The 9,153-nt window shown below is 42.7% G+C and overlaps 1 protein-coding gene across 2 annotated transcripts in view; it reads right to left on the bottom strand.

Annotated features, from left to right (window-relative positions):
• Positions 1-5,025, bottom strand: part of LOC111258790 (nose resistant to fluoxetine protein 6) — a 17,335-nt gene extending 12,310 nt beyond the window's left edge. The window contains exon 1 of one of the 2 annotated variants that reach the window (XM_022830320.2): positions 2,524-5,025. In XM_022830320.2, coding sequence (XP_022686055.1) covers positions 2,524-2,752 — 229 coding nt within the window. In that variant the 5' untranslated portion in view covers positions 2,753-5,025. Of the gene's footprint in view, positions 1-1,745 lie in introns of both variants that reach the window. The other variant, XM_022830321.2, reaches the window with a different exon arrangement.
• Between the last annotated feature and the right edge of the window lie 4,128 nt (positions 5,026-9,153).

Raw genomic sequence — 9,153 nt, 5'->3', positions numbered from 1 at the left:
GTGGGTGGGTGTATGTATGTGTGTGTGTGTGTGGGTGTGTGTGTTCTTGCGTGCGTGTGTGTGGGTGTCTGTCTGTGTCTGTGTCTGTGTATGTGTGTGTCTCCTGTGTGTGTGTGTGTGTGTGAGTGTGTGGTGAGCGCGCGGACGTTTGGCGCGGTCTACTGGCGGTTTACCGGCGATCGCGCATTGGTGGCACTGGTCGGTGGCCACTTGTGGCTCAATTCGAAAATTGTCTCTTGTAGCTGGCTTTGTTTTTCTGCCCCCCTCTCGGTCAGTTTCGTGGGAGGATTCCAGCTGCTAGGCTAGGAAAAGTCGTAATAGAAGTTGTAGCATAATCATGATAATAGCAATAATAAGACATGCGATCGGCTAATGTTCTAGTGTCGTACAGATGAGTGGTCTTAACGACGGCACGCCGCTGCTGTTGCGGGAAGCGAACTGTTTGGCTGATGTGCGGGATGGCTGGGCAAACCAACTCAGTCGAGCAGTACGCGGTACTAAATATATATATCACACTACGACGACGCGATATCTGCATTGTTTGCTGACGTTCGGCATTTCAGCGGTTTGCTTTGTCGTCAATCGTTGATCGACTCGTTCCTTTGCGCACACTCCGTTCCTTGGTCGTAGCTTAGTCAGCCTACGGGGGGCCGACAAAGTGTCTGGAAAAGGCTTGAACTGCTTACTTGGTTGTAGGCGGCTTATCGGTAGGTAAGCAGTCATCTCATCGATGTTGATCTCATTTCAAAGTTTACCTTCCAGGGCGTGATTGGAATTATCACGATGTTGAACAGCAATCGAAAACGCTAACTTGCACCTCGCCGTAGCATGCGCCTCGGCAGCTACTTTACAACACTATACAGGATAATGTGCATGAAATGCAGAACGGAAGTTAGTTAGATAAAAACTTTTACGAAGGAAGGTGTTTTTCCCCCTACTTCTCACAGGTTTCACGTATTTAATAGCTAGATTCTAATCTTCCAGGTGTGGCAAAGTGGAAATTCATACGAATCGTTAGCAGAAGTTTTCGAAGTAACGTCCCGAATCCGGCCGGAAAGGTTCGTATATCCAGGAAGATACTGTTTGATGGATTCATCCACTAACACACTGTACGTACCATATGAATGGGGCCGTACTATTTGTCAGAGATCGTGAAATCGAGAGTTACGATGGATCAGCGTGACACAATTCTGTCCGGCTGTGTTTTGTTACATTTTGTATTTGAATTAAATTTAATCTTTTCTACACGCACTTGTCAAAATGCATTATCATTTGGCGTTAACAACGTTCATGAAAAGTGGGGGTACTATGGACCGCGAGAGAGGCCAGTAGCAAGCGGCGACACAATTGGCAAATCTAATCGAAGTGACTCGCTAAAAGCTCGATGCTGCCGCACACCGGACGGATGTGTGGACCCCGGGGAACGTTTGTTCGATGCTGAAGCCGAGCAAAAATCTACATAGCCTTGTCAGGTCATCGACCTCGCGAAATACGCCAAAATTTGTCAGCGACGCTGCTCTAGCTAGTCATTTGGCGCTGCTAACCATTATACATATATATATATATATATATATACATGTGTATATATGCGTATATATATATATATATATATATATATATATTGTGAAAAAGCAGATAGTACCAAACATAAGCGTGACATAGACTGAGTATTATCGTCATCCTATCAGTGAGTTTCGAGCCGAATGAGAGGTTTACCCATCGTCAGGCAAGTATCATACACTCACCCCAATGCATTACGACGTAGCCAACGCAGCTCGTGGGGTCGAAGTGAAGTGGGAGGACGAAGGAGCAGGCATGGAAAGAAGGCACCCAGAGAAATACGATTGACCTTCCTTCAGACACTAGATATTGTTCATCGGGCGGGGAAAGGACAGACGCGTCAGTCGCACAGGTCTGCGTGAGAGGAGAGCTGAGAATAGTGGAGTTGATCTCACTGCGTGCAGATAGCGACTAACAACTGGTGATGGTACGGGATCGTTTGACAGAATAACCAATCAGTGTGCTTGCTAATGTGACACCACCATATAAAAGAAGACCATAAGAGAGGAACAGCGTAACAGGGGCACTGAATCTCAACAAATTATGAGAAACGTTGCAAATTGCATTGTATTGTTGCATGTGGCAAACTTTTGTTCCATATATTCTAGGCGTAAGTAAAAAAAAAAAAAAGCTGTTCGAAAGCCCGGTCACAAACATTATCGATTGCTTAATTGTTGCACACGCACACCCAAAAAAAAAAAAAAAAAAAAAAAAAAGAAAAAAAAGCTATAGTCCATTGCATTTTTGTATAAAGAAGCCTTATCTTGTAGCAGGATCGCGATTCGTTGGCTTTATTTATTTATTTACGCGCCGTGTGACAGTGTGAACTAAAAAATATATAGGCACCTACATGTCACACGGCGCGTTGACAGAAATGACAACAGTTATGGCAGTGACAATATGTAATTGTCTTCACTCGTCATCTAACTAGAATATTTAATGATTAAGAATAGAGGAACTTACTCTTAAGGGCCCATTCTTGGCCTTTTTTTAAATTATCGAGGTACTGCTTGCTGGCGTTCACGCATATGTGACTGACGTTTGTAGGCGGCGCATCTTCATCAAGTAAGCTTCTCACGTTGGCGGACACACGATCGGTGATATCACCGAATGGATCGAAACGATCGTACTCAGTAGCTGTTGTATAGGTAAACCCTACTAACACTAGTCCGAGTGTAAGCAGTCGAGTCATGGTTAATGAAGTCTTTCACGGTCGACGACCGTAAACAGGCGTCTTTCGGCAATGACAGCTTTCTTCGACTCGAAGCGAATCGCTAATGCGAAACGATCCGAGATCGATACAACGTCAGGCGGCTTTTTCTTTTCGTCTATTTCGTGATCTGGCGACCCACGAAGATGATCTGGTTCTTCTTGGGACTATCTCTTTCGCTGTCTGCCTTACACATCTACAAATAGAGGCTGCTGAACAGTGAAACCGATCGCGCGCAGTGACATCACCTAATGCTTAAACAATCAACACCGGTTCCGTGTTCGTTAACCGAGCAGCAGCGCTAACGTTGATCGATTGTAACGAAGTAACGAAACTACAGGCATCGAACAAAACAAATAACTCAAAAAAAAAGTTCAAATCAAGCAACCGACTATCGCCGATTTGGAGCGGGGAGAACAACGGAAAGCTATTTCTGTTCTTCTTACTACAGTCGCCAATACAACTACAACAAAAAAAAAACTGTCTCAGTTGTTTAGCTTGGCACACGCACGGCGCGGAGCACCTGCTGTACGTACGGCGTACGAAACGCTCTTCAAACTTCCCTTGTCGTATTCTACCAAGGTGTGCATAGGTTACTAATTTATATATGTTTTAAGCATGGGCGGTCTCCAGCGCACCGCGTGAGAGGAGATCGAAGGGCTACTCTCCGACGGGAAAGGGTCGCCTAAAGAGAAGGTTGAAAAGGAGGAGCGGAATTATGTGATTGTAGCGAACTAGCAAGACCATTGACGGGGGTCCGGCAGGCCCTTCAGAAGACGTTGGCTCGCGAGGGGACTGCGTCAGCGTTTGCCAGCGGGGTCCAGTTCACGTGGTTCCTTGATAGTTGTTAGACATATAGACGGATGCTTGCTCGCTGGGTCCGTCCGTCCGTCCGTCCGTCCGTCCGTTAACTTTCGTGTACGCTGGCTCTTCCCTTTCGTTCTGGACGAAAACTATCTGACTTCAACTACTTCTGCGTCTCGGTTTTTCCTCTCCCGACGGTCTCTCTTCCCGTACTGTTAATTTGTTTGTGATAATCGGCTTTTTTTTCTTCCCGATTTCATCGTCGCGCTTGCCGCGTCGCGGCCGATTCGGGATCCGCCGAAGCCTTTGAGACACGTCGGGTCACATAATTCCCTGGGAGAGGTGAGTCGCTGTGTGGGGAGACACTTCCCTCCGATAAAACAGCGGACGGACAAACGAGCGGATCCACGGATGGACGGACGAACCTAGCCGGCTGCCGCGGGACACATGCGCGCGGCAACGCTTCGACACGGCCGCCGCGTACCCGCGACGGCGCAAAAGCATAGCGCGAAAGCCGCCGCACCGGAGATTAACGTTGCAGATGCTGTTACGTCGTGAGCACTAACCCGGTGGACGGTTGTGGCCGTTCGAGCAGCTCCAGCAGCAGCGGTCGTCGTTGCTGCTGCTGCTGCTGCTGGAGCGATAGATGAATGCGACTGCCAGGCAGCTGGCAATGAGCAATGACATCACGGTCACCAGGCAGTACGCAGCACAGCTGCAACAGCGATAGCAGTAACATCCTCACCAGTAACAGCTGCACCAGTAGCAGCGGCGGTCGTGAGTCCAGTAATGGATCAACCAGCCAACTAGAATTGCAGAAGGAGCTTACCACTGGCTGCATAATAGGCCTGTAAAATTGAAACTATAATGACAGCAGCAGAAACGTTACCTATCGTACTAGCAAGATCAATTGCAAAGGGAAACACGATGCGAACCAGGAGGACAACATAAAGGTCTTGACAAGCTGCTAAAGGCCATTGAACCTAGCTATCGCTGCCGGGGCATCTATCATCGCCATAAACGTCATCAAATCATTAGAATCTATCTATCTATTGGGATTACTGCCGTGGCGGGTCTATACAATGCCTGTGCACTATCCATATTCTTCGCTAGCCAAGCTTTATTCATCGAATATCAGAGTGATAGCCTGCAAATGCTAGCTAATGTACGCCGCTCCGCTAAAAATACTTGTCGATGTTAGCACCTTCTGTTCGGAACGCTATCTCGGAATACATTAGAACAATTTAATATCTACGGGCATATCTTATCCCTCTACTTTTCGTAACCGAACACGCGTACCAGTCAAGAGAGACAGTCTGTATTCCGAAGCCTAATATAGAAATATATGGGAACAAAACTATCAAACTAAAGCTTACAGTTAGATATACGAATGTATATATATACAACTTCTTTCTTTTTTCAAAGAGATAATAAAATTATGTTTGAAATATTTGTAATTATTCCCGTTTGATATATGTAGAATTGTTTGCGCACATTCTTATGTGTTGCTCCTTCAAAACAGACATATACGTTAGAGGTGTTTACTCCCAGAGGCATACTTACTGCTAGGTCGTTTCAAGCTATAGAGCCTCTTAAAAAATGTTATGTATAGATCTGTATTACTAGGTAAGCAATGCGTACTTGCTTTTCTTCCAGTATAAACCTTAGACGTACAGCACAGATATGATCTATCCGTATAGAAAAACCATATCACATTCATCTGAGATGATGGCAGTTTAGAAACACTTTATAACTACAGTGCACGAAAGTAACAGGAGCTTAAAGCATTTGTTTACTCGTTGTCGAAAACTCGTTTACGTTGAGAACTCATTTAAATACAGAGATGAACGTGTGGTGCACGCAGAGGCCATACGCTGCACAAGGAAACGCCTGGGAGGCAAATGATATTCAAAAACATGTAGATCTCCGTTACGGAAGCATCAGTTGGACTCGATTTAGATGATGTGCCATCAGCTGATCATGCTTCATTTGGGTCATATCAAAGAGATTTCGAAAATGTATACGCCACGTAAATTAACAGAAGGATTTGCAGAAAATAACAGAAGGATTGCAAACAATCTTCGTACGAATAGAGATGTAAAATGATAAATATTGTACTCTATCAAAGATGTTGTCACGCCATGCCGAATCAGAGAGAATAACAAGAACATTTTGGTCCATGATTTTTAATTTCGTTCACTACGTCACATACTAGTTGAAGTCTGACCATTTATGTTCTGCTCAGAAAGGTGTCCAGTCTACTAACATTTATGACAGGGGTATTTTTTACTGTGTACATTGATAATCTCTTGAATTGTCCACAGTCCCCATTAGATAGCACTTTGTTTTTATTCACAGTACTTACATTCGTTATAGGAACACGCACATGAGCCCTTTTGAGCTTATTACAAAAATCCCGCCTCTTTCCAACCCATCTACTCTTCAGGGCCTCGACCTCCACCTCCACCTCCACGAGCCAGTCTGCTCGCCGGTTACCAAAACAACGCTCGACCTATATTGTAAGGCATCTTTTTTTCTACAAATTTACTGAAAAAAGAACTGGAAAAAGATCATCGGCAGAAATCGTAGGGAAAACAAAGTACACCACCAAGATAAATCGAAACAATTACATATGGCTGCGAGCATTTATTTAGGCTGCTCATACGTGGGTAAACATACCTAAGTAGAACAGTCGATGGAAATATCTGATCGCTTTGTTCCTATTTTCATAGATTAAATCCTCTATTTCCAAGCTAGGTTTACGAATTTGAAAAATCAGGGATCAACGGTCCCATATTGAAATCAAGTAAAAATTTAAATACGCAAAGTATTTCGCTGAGGAAGTTTAGATTAATTTCTGTAAGTAAGTCCTTTACTCCGTTGCTCAATTCAGATAAATTACGTTACTTAAAACAAAGATCTATGTAAAAGGTTTCTCTGAGTACATATGTTAAACAAGCTGTACAAAATACGTCATATATTTGACACGGATCAAGCCAATTGTCCCAGAATTGTATCAGTTTAACGAGAATGAGTTCCATAGACTGCTCAAATCTATGTTAAATAAGTCTGTATATCGCCAACTATCTCTCTGCGCTTAGCTGTCAATGTGGCAGTCTTATTTACAGGTGTCGTTTTCGGATAGCAAAGTGCTGCGAAACTTCAGCCATCTACGGTATCCATTAAATTCATACTTTTTCCGTTCATGTGCAGCCCAACTCCTTTAGGCCTAGCCTAAATTATCTTTGGTTAGGTAAGTAAGCTTGCGTTCTTTGAATAATCTGCAAGATATTCTCTTTACTTTCTACCTTGAGATAAATGTAGCAATGAATGGGGTAGCTTCAGAAAATCAAAACAAATATGGCCGGAAGCTGAGCATCGAGACAGCTCGATATATAGTTGAGTTAACTTCCTCAACACAGTTCAATCACATACTACTTATGTGATTAAAAAAATACAATTTTTTACTTGAAAATTAAATAGAAACATCGATGTTTAAGAGTCTCCTAACAGGAATGGATGCCTGCAAACGAACAATCATAAAGGATTAGCCGCGATTCTAAACACATTGAAGCTGATGTCGTTACCGAGACTGCGAAAAGACCCTCGTGAGAACGTGTCGACGTTATGGTCTTTGAAGTTATTTTGTCTAGAAGCTGTCGTTATCTAGTGTTCCAAATTCAACAAGTACGATAGATAATACTCAAGAATGTTTTGGCTAGAGACTTTTTCTTAGAAATTTAAGATGAAAATGTTCAAAAGCATACGACCCTACCAATAATCTAAACGCCAAGAAAATGATTGAGAACACAATAGAGATTAAAGGTAAAGGTTTTAACTATCAACGCAAAAATTGTTAGAAAAAGGCGAAGCAATTTTGAAATAGATTGTGCTGCATCATATGTCTACCTATACTATGTGTACAAGATCTTCAGCATATTATGCAACCCTATAAGAAGTTAAATAAGGTTTAACGGTTGTTCTGCAAACAGAAGCCGGTGTTTATTGGGTAAAATCGCTTTAGAAAACATTATTTCAAAGTTTTGTATCGACTGCACTGGTCATTCAAGATATAAACCCACATCAATTTCATTATTTTGGTTTACAAAGTTTTCTAAAGATGCTAAAAATTTACCATCCTCCTCGTATCGCTCGTACTGTTAAGTTTAATTTATTATATATATATATATATATATGATTAATAGTCACTGAGCTACTTAAAAGCCACTCGATAGGGGATACATCGTCCGCTATACGTAAATAGACAGTATACTGCTGTGGTATATGATGTGTATATATATTAATCTAATGTGATTGAAGGCGAGTATATGGGTATCTTTTCTATAATCAAAATCTGCTTTAGCGTCTCTAACACAGCAGCTGTGAAGTGGGCCGAAGTTCACATCGAGGGTCATCAGCGAGCTGGTTCGCGTGTTAGCAACACATCGTAGGAAACACTCTTTTTTTCCCGCTCGTCAGGAAAAGCGTACGTTATATATGACATATTCGTTATCCAGTGATCGGGTTTTGTATGAATCAACCGTATACGTCAGGTATTTTTGCCAGTTGCTACAGAATACAGCAAGAGAAATATGTGGTATACAAACAAAGCAGGTGCCTAACAAGCACTCGACAAGTTATTCGTTCTAATAGAGTATTAAAACTAAGCTGACACAATTTGGACTTGATTAAGAAAATCGGTGTACCTTTGATGGGGTTAGGTTATTTTCATTTGGCAGAGAAGAAAATTTGTGAAGGGCCTTTATTCATCTACGCTAATAAGTGTCTTACAATTACGCTGAGAATGGTTCGTCAGTGTTCAACTCGAAGACTGCGTAAACAACCGTCAATTAGATGTAGGCATCTCATCAGAAAAACGCTTCTGCCTAGGTGTCTCGTCACTTCTGATTACGGCCTTCGTAAACAAACAACGATGGTACGTTCGCGATACAAATGTCGCCCCTTTTTTTAGGTGAAACAGGTAGCTAATACACAGCGCAGTTGTCTGACACGTCAGTGGATCACAGCAATGCTTTTCAGCCTGTCTCTTTTACCGCGTCCGCAACGTTTTCTACGCAACAGCTGTCTCCACGGTAGCTTCCTGGATGACATAGTTGCCTAATAGCTTTATCGACAGGTGCTGGTCTAGATTCGAATCCGGGCATAGAGACACATCGTGATGAGCATCAGCCGTCTGATAAAACATCTGACGGCAGTGCCGAGCGTAAAAGTCGAAAAAATTCAATGTACTGAAAAGTCCAATATTGTATAAGCTATTCAACATTGCTATAGACATGGATACTCTAGTTGTTCCTGAGAACTGAAACAGAGAAAACATTGAACTGAAAGGAAATCGCCGAATTTTCTTTATAACTATGAAGGAGAGATAGAGGTGAACAATCCGTTTTCATCTTAGCGAAAAGGTATACTTATTGTACGTTAGTTAATTTTCGAGTGGTCGTTCTGAAATTGCGCGCGTTAATAAAACGTTGAACCGCTGTTCCTTTCGTCTGTCTCCTACGTGCTTTTTTGGGGCGGGGGTTAATAACAAGGATGTGAACATAACAAAACCTGTCTCA

The sequence above is a fragment of the Varroa jacobsoni genome, unplaced genomic scaffold (assembly GCF_002532875.2).
Source record: "Varroa jacobsoni isolate VJ856 unplaced genomic scaffold, vjacob_1.0 scaffold_264, whole genome shotgun sequence".
Classification (NCBI taxonomy): Eukaryota; Metazoa; Arthropoda; class Arachnida; order Mesostigmata; family Varroidae; genus Varroa; species Varroa jacobsoni.
Note: the sequence above shows the minus strand (reverse complement) of the source record. Positions and strands in the feature narration are given on the sequence as shown.